Source organism: Theobroma umbraticum, unplaced genomic scaffold, assembly GCF_002168275.2.
Source record: "Theobroma umbraticum cultivar Fairchild unplaced genomic scaffold, ASM216827v3 scaffold_56.0, whole genome shotgun sequence".
In the NCBI taxonomy this organism is placed as follows: domain Eukaryota; kingdom Viridiplantae; phylum Streptophyta; class Magnoliopsida; order Malvales; family Malvaceae; genus Theobroma; species Theobroma umbraticum.
In genome coordinates this window covers 4,327,843-4,348,367 of record NW_018397256.1, presented here as the reverse complement: position 1 = coordinate 4,348,367, position 20,525 = coordinate 4,327,843, and the positions used below count along the sequence as shown (strand labels likewise).

The following is a 20,525-nucleotide window of genomic DNA, read 5'->3' as shown; positions in this document are numbered from 1 at the left end:
ATCTAACTATAATAAAAGTTTTAATATGATATATATGAAGATAACAATTTGTAGAACATTAATATTTTATTTCTTGGATATAGGGCAAAACTAAATGATCCAGTCAACGAATATGAAAATTATGTTTATCAATAGGTAAATTTAACTTCTGTGATATGAATCCCATAAAAATCTTTAGATGAATGAGAAAGTCAAATTACATATATAAAAATGATAATGAATTTGTTGAGAGCAAAAATTATATATAATATAAAAAAATCAGAGAAAGTATGTAATGTATTTTTGAGTTTGGAAAAATAATAATATTTTAAAAAATATTTACTCTATAAAAGTAATTATAATTTTGTGAGAAAGCAAGTTGTTTATTCGCATTTTAAAAAGGTAATATTGTTAATTACATTTAATACATCACTTCACCTCAGTGAAAAAAACTTAAATCACCTTCTAAGACATTTATTTAAAATCACCATAACGAAAGAATCACTAGAAACAATTTATTGTAAATTTCTTCAAAAGGATCATCTCTTATCAAACATCAGATATTAAAAGTTACCATTATATTTCAATCAACATCAAAATCCAACACGTGGTTGTCATGGAAACAAATAAAATCACAGGATAGGGAAGGTTTTTTTCCCTCAAAAGATAAAAACGAAAACAAGTATTTGATATACATGAATGTCTTATGCAAAATAAAAAGAAACAAAATGAAGCATCACGGCTTATGCATGAATGTCTTTCTTATTTCAAAATGCAAATGGAAGATTCACCTAAATCAAATTAAATTTTTGTCATTTTATAATGAGAGAGGTTGAGAAAGCAAAGTCACAAATCTTTGTTTCTGTTTTAAATTATAAATTATTAACTACCAACTTTCAAATGAAAATAAAAGCAAAAGTCCAAAACTGACGGTGTCTTTTCTGTTCTAAGTATTACAAGATTAATTTAATAAATATTGGTGATATGATCAATAATGTCATTGTACGGTATCTCGTGATTATCATTAATTTCTGTAGCTACCCAACATACTGAAAATCAAAAAATTAACAATAAACAAAAAATAAATAAAATCAATAAGTGAAGCGTGAGAGGACATTATCACTAATGGACCGCCACTGTACATTATCCTCCCTTCTGCGTAAAGTCGTCATTAGTGTAATTATTTTACCCTTCAAGCATACCGAAATTACCAAATTACGCTCTTATGCAAAATCCACTCGCAAAATATCAGAGGTAATCCAAAAGCAAAACCGTAGGTGCTGCTCTCAGGCTTGAGGCATCCAGAACGACGCCGTTACAGCAACGCTAGTGTGATCCCTGCAACTCAGCGCTTTTAACAAACTCCAAGACGAACCCTTGCCGGAGCACCGGTTACCGGCGAACTTCTTGCTGCCATCTTCCACCGGAGGAAACATAACCGAAGGACTCCGTCCAAACTGCCTGCTTTTGATATCTTGAAGCTCCATTTCCGGTGGAAACTTAACCATTCCAAACATGAAAACGTACCACCTTGGCTTTACAGCCTTTTTGGGTGAAACATGGGTTTTTCCAGCGCTTCTTGTCGAAGGGTTCCTCTCCATCTCATAACGGTGAAGCTTTTGATAATCCAAGGAACGGCTGTTCCTGAGAAGTGTAGTGTTCTTGGTGCTGCTGGAACGAGTCATGGAGCTGCTGCGTAATTCGGAGAGTGACTCGGATCGTTTGCGTAAAACATGGTTTTTTCTCTTTTCATCAGAAGGGTAACCTTTTTGCCTCTGAAAGGAAACGGGTTGTTGCTTCAGAGGAATGAGTTTGCCGCAGAAAATTATGTCGTCAGCCGGGCACATATCAGAGCTAACGTCGCTGAGAAACTCAAAGAATTCAGGGGCAGCCTCGGACGATGATCTTCGAGATTGGGTAGGCAATTTTCCCAAGTCATTATCAGGGTTGCCATTGGCATCTAAATCTAAGGCAAGGTCACAGAGAGAAAGTGCTTCTTCTGCCTCTTCAGCTGGGTCGTCTTGAAGATATTGAATACTAGCAATATTTTCTCCCATGCTCTTTCGTGTGTTTGACGGAGAATGAGTGAGGAAATTGGAAGATTTATACAGGAAGAGGAGAAGTAGATTTAGGCAAAGCTTTCTAGAAAAAGAACTGGTCTAATAGGGAGAATACATTGTACATACCGAAAACAGAATTGTATAAACGAGAGAGAAAAGTGAGGAGGAATGTTGCTTCTTTGTTGCTTGGCTTCTATTTAAAGTGATATTCATCGTTTTTTCTTGTCTTAATTATTGTCCATCTATAGCTTCTAGATCACACAACAGAACACTTGAAGAGAGAGAGAGAGAAACAGCGGTAAGCATCTAGAAAGAAATATGACCTATTATCAAAAGAATTAGGGATCCTAGTAATATAAGAACCTTTTGGGTCAATAGTTCTTGTTTTTGTAGTTTAATTGGTAGCTTTAGCTAAAGGCTTAAGGGTTCGGCTGCGTTAAGTTCCATAAAAGAGTTGCCAGCTTTGTCGTAAGCAGCGGTGCGGTCTGAGTCGCTAACAAGTCTGCCTCAAGGATAGTGAACATGTGTTACGAGTGGTGGGTGATTCTCAATTTTCACCTAGACCATCAAGAACGTGACAGATAACCGTTGCTAGGCAATCAAGTCTGACTTTTCTTCACATTTTATTTATGTGAATAATTAGCTAGGGGAAAAAATACAAGGAAAAACTACAGTAAGATTGGGGTTTGACTTTGTTGTACACTTGAGAAATTCCAAAAAGATTTACATCCCATGTTATCCAGGTAGGTCCAAAGCCTTTTAAGCTTTATACGAGGAAATTTGTTGTGAGTTTGTTGAAAGTAAGCACAAGTAAATGATTTGTTGGAGCAAGTTGAGTGTCAAAAGTTAAAATGAAAAGTTTAAAAGTTATAAATGGGTAAGTTTATAATTTTAATATTATTTATTTAATTAGGAGTCTTATTAATAGAATTTTCTTTTTATTTAGTTTATTTGGACAACAAGTAAGCATAGGTTTAGAAATTTACTTTTTTTAGACTCCAAGGGAGTCTAGGGTAGAATACTTCTTTATTTAAATTTACTTTTTTTAAACTCTAAATTTATATCAAGTAGGATTAAGCTATTATAAATAGCAACCTTAGACTTAGTTATTAGACAATCTTTTAGAATTATTGAATAGCATTATGTTTTTTCTTTCAAATTTTGAGTTTAAGTTTCTTTGTTTGAAACTTGATTATCAACCGTAAAGGCTTTATCGAGTGCTAACATTTGTTTTCACACTAACTTGCTGCGTAAGTTGGTATCAAAGTAGGAAAAACTCACCCAATCTAATGACAGGTGACTTAGTTATGGTAAGTGGCGATTCTCATGGCAAAGGTCATGAAATTGAGACCTTGTGATCTGTAGTCCAAGATCAAGAGGTGGCATTGAGAGCTTTGAAGCAACAAATAGATCTTAGATTCCAACGTTCGGAACAACACTTTGAAGAAATTACAGACTAATTTGATGCTATAGGCGTAGATGCCAAAAAAAATTAGAATGACGAAAGGCCACGTACTAGAGATGATGTAGCTCACAAACAACTTGTCGATAGACTTGTTCTTGTAAATGGGTGTAAACAATAGGTTAACATAGAAGATTCAGATGAAGAAAATGATTATTTGGTAGAATCCGTCAAATACACTAAATATGGAAGAAATGATTATGGTGATCGAGATAACAGATATTTTAGATTAAAGGTAGATATTCCTTACTTTAATGGGAGTCTAAATATTGAAGAATTTCTAGATTAGATTGTGAAAATAGACAAGTTTTTTGAAATGGAGATTCTAGAAGAAAAAAGGGTGAAACTTGTCACATGCAGATTGAAAGGCAAAGCTTATACATGGTGGGAAAGATTGCAGTCCAAAAGAAATCATGTAAGGAAAACACCAATTAGAAACTGGTATAGGATGAGACAGCTATTACAGAAGGATTCTCGTCCTCCTGATTATTAGCAGATTTTGTTCTAGAAGTACCAAAGATGCCATATAGGTCAAGAAACTATACATGAGTATATTGTAGAATTTATGAAGCTAGTAGAAAAAAATAATCTGAAAAAGACTAAAGGGTAACAAGTTGCCAAATATCTAGAAGGGTTGAAGGCCATTATCAAAGACAAGATAAGGGTACAGATATTGCAAAATTCATTTGAAACATGAAATATTATTTTAAAGGCTGCACTGATGTTGTAGAAAAAAAATAGACTTGGTTACTTTCGTAGAGGTACAACGAGGATAATTATAGTATCCAATAACAAGAATAAATTAGATCATGATAATTCTACATGCAATGACCAGTGCAAAGAGGAGAAGCCAGTTGGAAAGTAAAAGGTGACATATTCGAAAGAGAGGCAAAAAGCTACAAATCCCTATGCTAAACCAACCCTAGGAAAATATTTCAAATGCAATCAACCTGGTGACAAATCCAATGACTGTCTTCTTAGAAAGGTAGTCCATGTGGTGGAGTGAGAAGAAAAAGATGATTAAATTGGCTATGGTCCAAATGGGAATGATGACGAGTATAAGGATGATGATGATGCCCAAAACTATATGATGAGAAGAATGATGTTGTCTCCAAAACAAGAAAATCATATTCAGCGGCATCAATTATTCCAAACCAGATGCACTATCACTAACCATTTATTTGATGTGATTATTAATAGTGGTAGTTATGAGAATATTATTGAAAAAGATGCTATGGAAAGTTTAGGTCTTAAAGTTGAGAAGTACCCTAATCCATACGCTATTGGCTGGATTAAGGTAGCAAAGAAGATTTAGGTAACAGAATAATGTAAAGTACTTTTTTGATTGAAAAATACAAGGATGAGGTATATTTTGATATTGTGGATATAGATGCTTGTCACTTGTTATTTGGTAGACCTTGGTAATTTGATGTTACAGCGCAACATGACGGGAGAGAAAACACCTACAGATTGGAGAAAAAAGGCATAAAGTTTACTTTAGTGCCAATGAAAGGAAGTGTCTAAACCAAAGCTTCTAAAGTGGAAGGGAGAACTTTCTTTACCTTTACTCATTTAAAAAATGAGTTAAAGGCTATTTTCAAGGAGTCAAAAGAGGTGCACACTTCGATTGTGAAGTAGGTGTTATCAATTGAAGAGAATCAAAAAATAGTAGAGCATAAAAAAATAGTAGAGCATCAAGAAGTAGTCAAATTGTTATAAAAAGAATTCAATCAAGTGATGCCAAAAGATTTACTTGGTGGTTTACTAGCCATGAGGGATATTTAGTGCCATATTGATTTGATTCCTAGTACTACCAAATTTACCTCATGACAAAATGAGCCTAAAAGATAACGACATTCTCAAAGAGAAAGTGGAGGAATATTAGCAAAGGATATATCCAAAAGAGCATGAGTCCATGTGCAATTACCATTTTACCAACCCCAAAGAAGGATGGGGGTTAGAGGATATGTGTAAATAGTCAAGCCATTAACAAGATTATTGTTGGATACAAGTTTCCAATTCCTAGGCTAGATGACATGCGTGATAGGTTACGTAGTGCTAAGGTGTTCGCCAAGATTGATCTTCGTAGTGGATACCACCAGATTTGAACTAGACCTAGGGATGAAAGGAAAATAGCTTTTAAAATGAAAAAAAAGTTGTATGAGTGGCTCATGATGCCATTCGGGTTAACCAATGCACCTAGTACTTTTATGCAATTGATAAATCAAGTACAAAAACCTTTTATTGGAAAATTCATCGTGGTTTGTTCTGATGATATCTTGATTTATAATTGATCATAAAATAAGCATCTTTTCATTTGCATGGTGTACCAACAGCCTTGCAAGAAAATAAGCTGTATGTGAACTTGAAAAAGTGTAGCTTTATGACAAATAATTTTTTATTCATAGGTTTTATAGTTGGTGCATATAGAATTCAAGTGGATAAAGAGAAGATTCAAGTTATTAAGGAATGGCCTACCCTAATAAAAGTAACAAAAGTTAGAAGTTTTCATGGATTGGCGACATTCTACAAGCATTTTATAAAAAATTTCAATAATACTACAATGCCTATTGCATAGTGCTTGGAGACGAGGAAGTTCCAGTGAAGCAAAGAAACTGCAACCAATTTTGTTGTGCTAAAGAAGAAGCTATGTACCGTTCCTATTTTAGCATTGTTAGATTTTGATACATTATTTGAAGTTGATTTCAATGTTAGTGGTGTGGGGATAAGAGCTATTCTTTCACAAAAGAAAAAACCAATAGCTTATGTTAGTGAGAAGCTCAAAGATGAGAGAAGCAAATGGATCACGTATAACAAAGAATTTTATTCTTTTGTGTGTGTTTTGAAGAATTAAAAGCATTACTTGGTCGAGGGAGAATTTGTTTTGTATTCGGATCTTGAGGCACTAAAGTACTTGAATAACCAAAAACATATTAGTAAAAACATGCATGCCAGGTGGTCTAAGGTTTTATAGAAGTTTCCTTTTAAGCTGAGGCAGTGTAGATTTGTTGGTGACAATGAGATAAGAAGTTGTGGGTTTTGATACAATCAAGGAATTGTTTCATATAGATGAGGATTTTCATGATGCATGGGGAAAGTGTATCATAAATCATCCTATTAAGGATTTTTACATTCATGATGGTTTTCTAATGCGAGGCAACTAGCTTTGCATTCCTAGATCTTCATTAAGAGAAAAGTTGAGTAGAGACTTGCATAGTGGAAGTCTTACTGGTCACTTAGGTCGTGACAAGATGATTGCTGATGTTGGAGAAATATATTATTGGCCACATTTAAGAAGTGATAGAACAAGATTTGTGCAGCGATGTTACATATGCCAAATCGTAAAAGGACAATCCCAAAATACTAGTTTCTATATGCCTTTACCTATTCTAAAAAATATTTGGGAAGATTTATTTATGGATTTTGTGCTTGGATGACCTCGAACACAAAAAGGCATGGATTTTAGTTTTGTTATTGTTGACAGATTTTCTAAAATGATGCACTTTATCCCTTGTAAGATGACTTCAAATGCAAACAAAATAACTAATTTTTTTTTAAAGAGGTTGTTCGTTTTCATGGTGTGCCTAAAACCATCACTTCAAATCAGGACAACAAGTTTGTTAGCCATTTTTGAAGGATTTTGTGGAAGATGTTTAATTCATCCTTGAATTACAACAACACAGATCATTCACAAACTGATGACCAAACTAAATTGGGGAACAGAACCCTTGGGAATCTGAGTCGCAATATTTGTGGAGATAGACCAAAGTAGTGGGACTCTGCATTGGCACAAGCAAAGTTTGCTTATAATGGTGTTGTTCATAGTGCCACAGGAAAATCTCTACTTTCTATTGTGTACACTAAGTCGTCACATCATGTTCTTGACTTGATCAAGTTGCCAAAAGTTCTCAGATTTACTGTAGCTTCTAAAAATATGACTAATTAGTTTTAAGATGTTCACGTAAAAGTGAAATAGAAATCAGACCAAGCTAATGCAAAGTACAAGAGAGTTGTAGACCAACATCACAAAAGATAAATTTTTAAAGTAAGAGATCAGGTGATGGTGTTTCTACAAAAAGAAAAGTTTCTAATAGGTTCTTATAGTAAGTTACAACCCAAGAAGTATAGACCATATTAGATTTTGAAGAAGATCAAAGGGAATTTTGAAAACATTTAATGTGACGGACATTTACCCATTTCATTCATCAGATGAACCCTTGTATCCAAATGTACAAGTTAATAAGGTTAAGCTTTTCTCAAGTAGGGGAGATTGATGCAGATGACTTCTTAGAGCAAGTTGAGTGTCAAAAGCCAAAACAAAAAGTCTAAAAGTCATAAATGGACATGTCTATAATTTTAGTATTTTTCTTATTTAGTTAAGAGTCTTATTAAGAATTATAGGTATAATAGAATTTTCTTTTTATTTTAATATACTTGGATAAATAGGTTTCTTATACTCCAAGGAAGTCTAGGGTAGAATACTTCCTTATTAAATTTACTTGCATTCTAAGTTTACGTCAAGTAGGATTAGATTATTATAAATAGCACCCTTGGACTTAGTTTTTAGATAACCTTTTGGAATTATTGAATAACATTACGTTTTTTCTTTCAAGTTTTAAGTTTTAAGTTTCTGCATTTGAAACTTGATTATCAATCTTAAAGGCACTGTCGAGTGCTAGCTTTTGTTTTCACATTAACTCGTTACATCATAGTAAACATCTTGGGCTCACGCACATGAGATTGAGCCAAAGCTCGTGAAAACATAAGTTTACGGCGAGAAACCTATCCAAATTTGGTTTTCAATACCTTGATTGTTACATTTATTTTTCATAATTTATTATAATTACCTTATAATTGCATATCTATTGTTAATGCTGATCATTTAATTTGAAAATTTGTTTTTCCATGCTATAATAGTGTTGCATTTAAATAGGATATTAATGGTTATATGAATAAATACGGTCACAACACAATTGATTAAAACATTCAAGATTCTAGATATATACATAGATGCATTCATTACACTTAAAATGTTTATTAAACAAGTCGAATTAAATTTTATATGATATGACAGGATTATGACATGAAAAATCCATTTAAATATGATTAACACTATTAACTTATTTAAATGGGTATTATAAACAAATTAAATAGCTCATTTTGGAGAATGAACATAATAACACATTTAATTAAACAAATTAAACAATTCATACGTGGGTTAAATGGATTTAACTCATTTCAGATACAAAATTGTCATGTCTTAAACATATCAACATGTTTAAGACACAAAAGATACATGTTTAAGACACTAAATATATATGATATTCCTAAATTAGATTCTGCTTAATTTTTGTTAGGAACAACATGATTAGAGTATCAACGCAATAGAATAAACAAAAATTAAAACAACTCGAAACCATGCACCCTACCTTGGATCACCTTGGTGTTTTAATGCAAAGTAAAAACACCAAGTAAAAATTAGAGAATGATATTTCCTTGTCAATTGATACTGTAACCAAATGTCTCCGTTTTGGCATTGAAAAACTGTGCACACTTCCAAGCTTGAAAGAATCCTAGTCAATCAATCACTTGGCCTCCAATGTTGCATTCAATATTGCAACGGAACCTTTTCTAATGAGAGAGATTTCAACCACGTGCTTGTGCTAGCAAGTGGACAATGGTTTGTCTTCTCTTTTTCTTAGATTTCCAACCAAGAATCACAAGAAAAGTCACTCTTAATTTCTTTCAAGGGAGGTGGCATTCAAAGAAAGCTATTAGTTTTTCTCTAAAAACTAACACACTTATCAAAAAGAGTGGTTATCATGTGACCTTTAATTTTAGGTTTTTAGACTTATTAAAATAACAAAATAGCCCTTTTAATATTATAGCTTATATAATATTTAACTAGTATCTAATTAAACTATTTAATTAGGTCCTTGGTAGTAAAAAACCTAATATATGATTTAAGTCTAAATTAAATCATCACACTCTCAATTTAATCTATATTGTAACCTTTTGTATGTGACCATCAGGTTCCTAATATGTTGAAAATGAAATTGAATTATAATTTAATTAATTAATTAATTTAAATTAATCTTATTTAATTTAAATTAACCAATTCAATTTTATAGACTAAGATTGACATATAGTAATGCATTATAGCCACCCAATTGTTAGAAGAGTCAAAAGATTCTTTAACAACTTTTCAATGTATAGTTTTACAATGTAATTCATTCCCTCATCATATATCTTGAAGATGATAAAAGCTTGGTTTAATGTATACTCTTATTGACCTCTGTATTTGTTCTTGAAGTTAGATCATTAGCTTTATAGAAACTTATGAACTCATTTCATAATCTCCTAATCGCCTTGGTTAAAGATTTAATTAAGCTAATATCAACCAAGAACTAATGAGATATTTTCCCTTGAATCACTTGAGGTGATGACTCCTATCTTAACCACTCATTGGTTTTCGTATACTTTATACTATTCCTAAAAGCATCTTGTTTTGGCATCCTTGGTTAGGCACCTATAGGGATGAAATCAAAGCATAGCACTCCACATATAAGATAACCTAGTGTCTCAAGTTTAAAGAGTAGTTACACAACTGACACATGAAAAGCATTCCATAGACACTAGAGTGAAATGCTACATACACTTATCATGTCAGGTCATGTTTAGTGTATTTGCTCATCCATGGCAAGCACTCACATGCAAGTTTCAAGTATCTTTATACTTTAATCTATGAGAGTGGTTGCTTATTTCATAAGTAAGGAACATAGCATGTGCCGATCTTTGAGCATTATTAATGCCTCGTCTCAATAATACAATGATTAAGAACTTTTAAGAACAATGCTTTGATGTAATAGGATCTCATAATTGTATCCCAATATAATTCTTTCGCAAGGCATATATAGTTCCATGGGCTTTATCTACATAAGTATAAATAGTAATTAAATTACAAACTTGTGGATAAAAAACTACCTCAATGTTATTATAAATAACAAAATGTCATACATGGATATCTTAAAATGTAATTCTTATACAATTACAGATTGGCTTGTAAGGCTCATACTAACAATTTTATGTCTTGTTAGTGATTCATGTCTAAAATTACTAGGTCTATTGATCATAATGCTTCATATAGATGTCCTATGTTAAAGAATGGCATATATGATTGATTTCAATACAATTGCATAGACAAAAGTATTGAATTTTTTGAACATTTCCATAAAAAATCGATACAATTTCTCATGCACATTTTTGTAAAAATAATTCTGAAATCTCAAATGATGATTTGAGAAGGAGAAAAAGACTAAGAAATTTCTTTTGAAAATGATTTTTATATTTATCTTGTCGATAATGATTCTTTGACTTAATCTAATACTATTCCATCAACTGATACTAATTTTTGGAAAGAAGCCATGGAAATGAGATTGATTTTATTTTAGAAAATCAAAATTAGGAATTGGTTGACTTGCCACTAGGTGCAAAACCAATTAATTGTAAATGAAAAGAAAATGTAATCTCAATGATTCCACTAACAAATACAAAAACTAGATTGGCTGCTAAAAGTTTCTCAAAAATAAAATGTTGACTATTTTATCCATTCATGTTTTAATTACCCTAACTTCCATTTACAAACTTGTTCTTCACTAAATGGTTGTTAAAACTATTTTTCTAAATAGAGATTTAAAAAAAGAAAATTATGTAGTGCAACTTGAGGGGTGAGTTCTCCTGAACAAGAAAACAAAGTTTGTAAATTCTTTAAGTCTTTATATGGCTTAAAGCAAGCACCAAAAAAGTGACATAAGATATTTTATCAAGTTCTAGTTAGTAATGAATTTTTCTTTGTTGATGTGGGTACAAAAAAATTGATTGGTGGTGAATGTGTAATCATTAGTTTATAAGATACATGCATTCATATTGTGAATGAAGCAATTTTTTTTAGCTCCTAAATCGTAAGATGTGGCAGTAGCCTAATACTAATATAAGAGCATTATGTTGAGAGACTATTTAAATGGTTTGGACATTTTAATGTCACTCTTGTAAGTACTTCTTATGATTAAGATTAATTATTAACATTTTAATGCCCAATTAATGAAAAATTACAGTAATAGTGTGGATCAAGCTAAATATGCTCATATTATTAGGAGTCTAATGCATTTGATGAATTATAGTCAACCTGATATAGTTTTTATTATGTGTAGATTAAGCAAATATATACTAAGTTTGATTCATGATTATTGGACTACCTTGAGTAAAGTAATAAAATATTTAAAAGGTACCATAAATTAAGGTATTTTATATAATGGATTTTCTGTAATGTTAGAAGCATAAAGCAATGTTAATAGGATCTCAGATTCATGTTATTAATTTAGTATATTCAAGTATATGTATCAAACAAGTAATATAGATAATAAGTCCAAAATCGTATCCCACAGAGATTAGCTCTTAATTGTTCATTGACTACTAAAATTATGACAAATCAATCTTATTCAAGTAACTCGATTTTATAAACAATTAATTAAAACTAAATTTAATCAGAAAACTAAACTAATTAATGAAGGCTAAAAATCCACCAAAGAAAAGCAATAGATTAAAACTTGGGATTATAAGTTCATTCAACACTTCATCTGACATTTGTTTCTCTCAATATTTATATTCATGGGTCATTTTACTAACCTAGAATCCAAACCTAGAATTCAAACCTATGCACAAGTCTCTATCGAGATGTTTGCACAAATAGCTAACTTAATTGGGTCACTATATGTCTATAATAATCAATTAAATAAGGTTTATTAAACTAGTGTTCTAATTTGGCTATGTATGGCATTTGGGTGTATGTCTACCCTAATTATGAACTAGATCACCTAAGTTACGTGAACATACACTATTCAAACTTTTACCCAATCTAAAATTACTCTGTCGAGTCTCATTCAGATTCACAATCATTCAATTGTTGGTCAAACAATCAAAAGCATTAAAAACATATTTGAATAAGCAAAACCATATCCATTCATAGTAAATGAAAGAGAAAAAAATGTTCAAATTCTATATTGAAATCTACCACAATCCTAGAAAAATAGTTTAGCTCATAATAACTAATGAAAACATCATTTAAAAAAAATTAGCTATTAATCCAAATCAAAGAAAATAAGAGAAACACAAAAGTAGAAAGAGAAACTAATAGTTGATGCTTTTTTATCTCAATTCTCTCTCAAATTCTCTAGCTTCGTTGTTTCGTTTTTTGCTATTTCTCTCTAGAATAGTTGCTTGCCATCCTCTTTTGAAAACCTTTTCAAAAGGCCTTGTAAATAGTCTCCAAAATCCCTAATTTCCAAAACCACTAGCTTTAGAAGACATTGGTACGCCTTTATTCATTTTCCACTTTAACATCCTCAAAAAAAAACCTACCCATTCTCATGTTCGGTGGCATTGGCATAAAATTCTCAAACAATAAGTGACATAACTACCTCAAGTTGCTCACAAAATATCTCCCACCACTACTCAGTGATAAGCCTATGAACAGAACCATAATAGTCGGAATGAAGATCAATGCCTCACTCCAAAATAAAGACTTTTTGCACAAGGGATTATGTATGCCTTGTGGCCACCTCGGAAGAAACAAATTTACTGGTCAAAGGGAGTCTCACTGTCACAACCTCTAGCTCACTTCTTGGGTGCCATCAAACACTTATCAAATGCGTAGTAATTTATACTCAAGTGTCAACAAAATACGTAGTAATTTCTCAAATTAATCCACAATAATGCCACCAAAATCACTAGTGCATAAATAATCCCACTCCCATAATTACTATTCAAGTGCAGAATTTTGGCACTATTCACACTTTCTAGCTACCAATCTCTCAAAATATTTGATATAGAAGCAGTTAAAAATAAGCACAAATACTATAATCTCAAATTAATCACCAACCCACTAATCAACAATCACAAGGCTTCTCCAATAGCTAAATCAACCAAAGTTGAAAAAATCTTCAAAAAACTAATCCACTTACTTGAATTTTTTTGTAGAAAAATTGGTTGTTTAATGAGTGGAAGATGATTTGCTTGCTTCGAAGGAAAGATTTGGTGCCAAATATGTGAAGTTTTGGAAGTACAATATACTAGGTGGAATTTAGAGAGAAAATATGGAGGTAAAGAGAGAAAGAAGACCTAGAAAGTGAAAGGGAAGAGGGAGGGGCTGATTTATAAATTAGGGGACTGAATGGGTGCGACGACACTATAGCCCAAGTCTTATTATGGAGCAGGGTATCAAACGACACCGCAGCATCAATTTAATTTTTTTTAAACTAGAAGCCTTGCAAAACAAAAGAAAAAGGAAAAATTAAACTCATGGAATAAATCATAAAATAAGAAAGAAATTGCAAGTAAACATAATAATCAAAATATGCTAAATAAAATTAAAAAAAATAAACTAGGTTTAGAAACTCAGGTTGCCTCCCAAGAAGCTCTCTTTTTATAGTCGTTGGTTGGACTTTCTTGTAAGCTCATTTGGGATCAAAAAGATTGATGGACGATCATTGACAATCACTGTCATCTCCTAAATTTTAGAAACTTGGTTTGCCTTAAGAAGCTCTTTTTTTATAGTCATTAGTCGAACTCTTTTGTAAGCTCATTTGGGATCGAAAAGATTGATGGACAATCATTGACGATCAATGTCACCTCCCCAATAATGTTGCCCATTCACCTTGAAAGTTTCATTTGTTAGCCCATCTAGTATTTCCATTGCTTCACATGGAAAGACCTTTGATATAATAAAAGGTCCCAACCATCTTGATTTCAACTTTCCTGAAAATAGCTTTAAGCGCAAGTTAAACAACAACACATGCTGGCTTGGCCTCAAAATGACGCTCAACAATCTTATGATCATGCCATCTCTTTGTCTCTTCTTTGTCAATCTTGGCATTTTCATAAACATCCAAGTGAAGTTCGTCTCTCTCATTTAGTTGAAGCAAATGCTTCTCACCAACTACTTCCAAGTCAAAGTTTAACTTCTTAATGGTCTAAAAGGAACTATGCTCCAACTCCACCATAATGGACACATTTTTCCAAATACCAATTGATATGGGGACTTACCTATGAAGTTTTGTAAGCGGTTCTATATGCCCTAATGCATCACCAAGTTTACTAGCCCAATCCTTGCTTGATGAAGATACCATTTTCTCTAAAATTCTCTTAATTTCTTGATTTGACACTTTGACTTGTCCACTGGTCTGAAGGTGATAAGTTATGGCTACCTAGTGTGTCACTCCAAACTTTGCAAGAAAAGCTATAAAATATTTATTATAAAAGTTCCTTCCTTCATCACTCACCATAGCCTTTAGCGGTTTTGAATCTAGTGAAAATGTTCTTCTTCAAAAATTTCACCATAACCTTAGCATCATTCATGGGCAAAGCTGAGTTTTTCACCCACTTTGACACATAATCAACGGCCACCAAGATGTAACGATTGTTGAAAGAAGAAATGAATAGTCCCATGAAATCAATTCCCTAGACATCACAAATCTTCACTTCAAGAATGCTATTAAGCAACATCTCATGTCATCTTAAAATGTTCCCCACTCTTTGACACCTATCATAGTGCAAAACCAAATTGTGAGCATCCCTAAAAAAGTGTTGGCTAATGCAAACTTGATTGAAGAACTTTGGCTAGCATACTATCTCCTTCAAAGTGGTCCCCATACTTTGAAGAATGACATTGGCTCAATATGCTGTCAACTTCTTCCTTTGGAATTCACATTTTTAACATTCTATCAGTGCATTGCTTAAACAAAAATGGTTCATTCCACATATAAAATCTAACATCATGAAGAAATTTCTTTCTTTGATGAAAATTTAAATTTGGAAGAAGAAGCTTCCTTACAATAAAATTGACATAGTCAACATACCATGATAAATCCTTTTGACCAACAAATAATAATTGTTCATCAGGAAAGGTTTTGTTGATCAAAGGTAAGTCCTTACCTTGGTTATCATTCTTTAACCTCAACAAATGGCTTGCTACTTAATTCTTTGAGCCTTTTGTGTCTCTAATTTCCAAATAAAATTCTAGTAATAATAAAATCTACCTTATCAATCTTGGCTTGGCATCTTTCTTAGCAATCAAATACTTAATTGTAGGGTGGTCAATATAAACAACAACTTTTGTGCCAATCAAGTATGAACGAAAATGTCAAATGCAAACACAATAGTTAATAATTCTTTTTCAGTAGAAGTACAATGCATTTAAGTTTTAGTCAAGGTTTTGCTAGCATAATATATAGAATGAAAAACTTTATCTTTTCTCTATCCTAACACTGCACCCACAACATAATCACTATCATGACAACATAAGCTCAAGTAGAAATGACCAATTAGGAACTATAATAATTGGTACAGATGTCAATTTTTCTCTCAATTCTATAAATGCAGCATCACATGCATCATCAAATTTAAATGGAACATCGTTTTCTAAGAGATTACACAAAGATTTGGCAATTTTAGAAAAATCCTTAATGAATCGCCATTAAAAACTAGTGTGTCCAAGGAAACTCCTAATTCCTTTTATCAAAGTTAGTGGTGGAAGGTGCTCGATTGTCTCTTTCTTTGCTTTGTTCACCTCCAATCCTTTGCTCGAAACCTTGTGACCAAGAACGATGCCTTCTTGTACCATAAAATGGCACTTCTCCCAATTTAGCACCAAGTTTGTTTCTTTATGTCTTTTCAAAACCTTGTCAAGATTCAACAAACACTAATCAAAATTACTTTCAAAAGTAAAGAAGTCATCCATATATACCTCTATTGTTTTTTCCACCATATTTGAAAAAAAAGCTATCATGCATCATTGGAATGTGGTTGGAGCATTGCAAAGTCCAAATGGCATCCTCTTAAAGGCAAAAGTGCCATAAAGACAAGTGAAGATTGTCTTTTCTTGATCCTTTGGAATTATTGCAATTTGATTGTATCCTAAATACCTATCCAAGAAACTATAGTACTCATTTCCAGCTAACCTATCCATCATCTAATTAATAAATACTAAAGGAGAGCTATCTTTCTTTGTAGTCTTATTGAGCTTGGCAGTCAATGCAAACTCTCCATCCAGTTACTATCCTTGTGGGAACAAGCTCATTGTTTTCATTTGTAACCACCGTTATCCTACCTTTTTTCGATACGTATTGCACTGGACTTACTAACACACTATCCAAAATAGGATAGATAATTCTAGCATCTAACCACTTGATGACTTCTGTCTTCACCACTTCCTTCATGATTGAATTCAATCTTCTCTAACGCTCAATAGCAGCTTTGTGATTATCCTCTAACAAAATTTTATGCATACATACCGAAGGAGTTATCCCCTTTATGTCTACAATTGTCAACCCTAATGCCATCTTGTGCTCTCTCAGAACTCTCAACAACTTATCTTCCTACTTATTAATAAGATTAGATGAAATAATAATAGGAAGCGTAGACAAATCATCAAGATATGCATACCTCAGATGATTCAACAATGGTTTGAGTTTCAACTTAGAAGGTTTTTTAATAAATGACTCACTGGTGAAGAGGAAAAGAAAAAGAAATCCAACGACTGAAATTGTGTTCCCATGACACGGGATGAAGCATTCAACACATTCACACATTTTATGATAACCTCATCACTTATCTCAAACTCAGCAATCATTGATGCCTTAAATGGGTCAATAGGATGACTTTCCCAAAAAACTTTACTTGAGACCTTATCCATCACACTTACTACAAAACACTCATCATGATCATCAATAAACTTTAAAGCTCTAAAAATGTTAAATGTTACCATTTGATCTTGCACTTGCAAGGTAAGTTCTTCTTTCTCCACATTGATAAGTACTCTAGCAATGTGTAAGAAAGGCCTTCCATGGATAATAAGAACCTCTCTATCCTCTTACATATCGAGTACTATGAAAGTTGTCGGGAAAATGAATTTATCCACTATTTTAGTTTATAATAAACAGGGACTTTTAAAGCTATATAACTTTTTGTAATAAAAACTAACTATCAGGTACCAAGAACAACCAATTCAAGCACAGCTCCAACCATTGGAAATTGAAAACCAATTACAACTTAGTCAACCAATAAAAACCTCGAAGGTTATTATTACAGAGTTACTAGCAATGGAGACAAGAAAAATAATAATAGAATCTTCCCTTTATACCAGCATATGACTTATAACAAATGTTACTAAGGTAATTCTCATCAACAAAGACTCAAATTCCCGATGACATGTGTGTTATTCTATATTTAACTTTCAAAGAATAGCAAGTTTGAAGTCATTGCAACAATTGTGAATGTGGAAGCACCAATTGGATGGAACTACAAAGCTTGCAACCAATGTGTAGCATGCTTGAGATTCTACGTTGGCAAATTTTGGTGTCCAACACATGATGGAAAGACACCAGTTCTAATTTGAGTAAACTAAAGTATACTCTTTGTCAAATTCAATGAGAACTAATGTATCATAAATAAATAAATTGACAGTTATTTTATATATTCCCTACAGAATGATTTTGGAGCTTACAGTGGAAGATGAAACTAATAGAATTCCAATGCTTGCTTTTGGTCAAGAAGCAAAAAAATTAGTAGGTGCTACCAATACTAAGCTAGCTACAGTATAATTGATAAACAAAATGGTTTTTCTAACTCCTATTAAGGCACTGATCAACACAAAAAGAACATTAAGGGTAGGATTAATAGGAAACGCTATTGACCAGGGTTTGACAGTGTTCAAGATTTTTTATCGTAATAGTCTCAAATAAACCTTGCGTGCAAGCTCAAAATTTAAAGTAGCTGCAAGTTCCACAAGCCAAGACCTAACACCCTTTGACACACCATTACTGACTATGGGACAACCTCAAGTGGAAGTACCCCCATCCCTAACCATTATAGAAGTTTCCAAAGAACTCTTTCCAAAAGAGTCGTTGGGGAAAAAAATCAAAACTAAGTAGGTGAATTATATTAATGACATACTTTTTATTATAACTACAATAAAACAATAGGAAAGAAACTAAATATATTTGATCATCTATATGAACAACAAATCCGCCAGAACTACAACAACAAGAAGAAGAAAGCTCTTTTGAAAAAGGACCAACTGATTTTGCCATAGCTGAAGCATATTTTTTGTAGCTCTATTTTATCATACTAATTATGGTAAAAATGAATAGACAATCAAATAGTTATTTTGTTTTGTACAGCAATGCTTACTAGCATTTTGTCCTCATCTCTTGAACAATCTCATCTCCACAACAGATGATGTATATTCCAAATTATATAGAACATCTTTTTGCAAATTTCTATTTGCCACAATCTGTACATGAAGGGTCTTGTAAAACACTCTAACATTTATTTAATGTTCATATGTATAAACAATCTAACTTTCTATTCCGAATATCTTTTAAATGCCCACTGATAATAGATCCTCTTATACCTTTCTGATTATCTTGTTGGCCTTCTCATACAGCTACCCAATTATATTTGCTCATGCGTGATTAAATTTTTGCATTTACCTACATATTTTTATATTCCTGTGTATTGTCTATACACCTACTTGATATATGACATTCATTACTTGAAAGATATATATAAATTGATTTGAAAGTTTGAAATAAAATATTTTTTCAAATAAATTTCACAATTTTCATAAATTCAATCACCTATAGCAACGCGTGAGTAAACTACCTAGTATTAACAAAAATAAAATGTTAATTTAGGGATTAAATTTTATATGATATGATTATATTATATCTATCTACGGGTCAAGTTTAGGATAAAATTTTTTAGGTCTATGTTCAACTTGAAATATTATTATATTAATTTTTTATTAATTTTAATTTTAAAAAATTTTAATATTGTAATTAAATTAAATCTAAATAGATAAGTTGAATTTGAACCTAATGTTTAAAGATATCAATTAAGCTCAATCAGGTTCAATCTATGAATACCTAATTTAACCCATAGATATCTGTAAGCTATATAAAGTTAAACCTCCGGGTATAAAAACTGAAAGTGTGGTGAAAAGAAATAAAAAAAAAATTCAATGACTCTCCAATCAAAAGGATGAGAATGGTGAAGTGAGGTCTCCCTAGATTAAAAATATAAGATCAAATTACGTAATTAGTCCATGTATATTAAAATGGTAGATTTAATCTTTATACAATAATTTATACAATTAAGTTTCTATGCTTTTCAAAATTGACAATATTAGTTCAATGTATTAAAAATTTTCTACTATCTATGCTAATATGGCATTTGGTTATATTGATATTTTCTTATTCATATGGTATTGAATTTGATGACATGATAATAATGATGTGGCATTTTACGAATAATGTAATAATAGTGTCCACATGACATGACCAAACACTAACATAGATCTTGTAAGTGCATACGTGAAATTGTCTAATATGAGTTAATAGCTTTAAATACGATTAGAAAAGAAACAAATTAAAAATATGAATAAGTTTTTAAAATTTAGAAAAAGAGTGTTGTGAAATAGAAAAGAATTGAATTTCTATACTTTATAATTTAAAGTCATGAAATAGATAACAAAAATATTTCATCATCATTAACAAATTATCATATTCAATGTCACATCAGTAAGAAAATATAATGATTTTAAAAAAAATGTGGACTTAATGTTTACAAATAATTGTATATGGATTAAATCCAATACTTTATCAAAGTATGAGTACTAATTTGCATAATTTAACCAAAATATAAAAATATGGAATTGTCACAAAGTCATCAATTTTAAGTGAGAATTTAGTCCGAAGTTGGATGCGGTAATGGCTTACCCTTCACTAATAACGCGTAGACTTCGTTGCAAGTGGTATCGTTTGTTGTTTCCTTCTGTCCCTGCATTTCAACTTTCAATGTTCATAAATCTGTCCAAAAATAATTCAGGAGGACATTGAGAAATTAAAAGCCAGAGACGGGGAGACAGTTGGTCAGAAAAAATGGCCGAGGTAGCTGTGAGCATAGTTATT

At 31.9% G+C, this 20,525-nt stretch overlaps 1 protein-coding gene across 1 annotated transcript; it reads right to left on the bottom strand.

Moving 5' to 3' along the window:
• Positions 1 to 921: 921 nt before the first annotated feature.
• LOC110411297 (uncharacterized) lies at positions 922 to 2,337 on the bottom strand. The gene has a single exon (XM_021421384.1). It carries the CDS (start codon positions 2,034 to 2,036, stop codon positions 1,266 to 1,268), a length of 771 nt encoding a protein of 256 aa, XP_021277059.1. The 5' UTR covers positions 2,037 to 2,337; the 3' UTR covers positions 922 to 1,265.
• Positions 2,338 to 20,525: the final 18,188 nt, after the last annotated feature.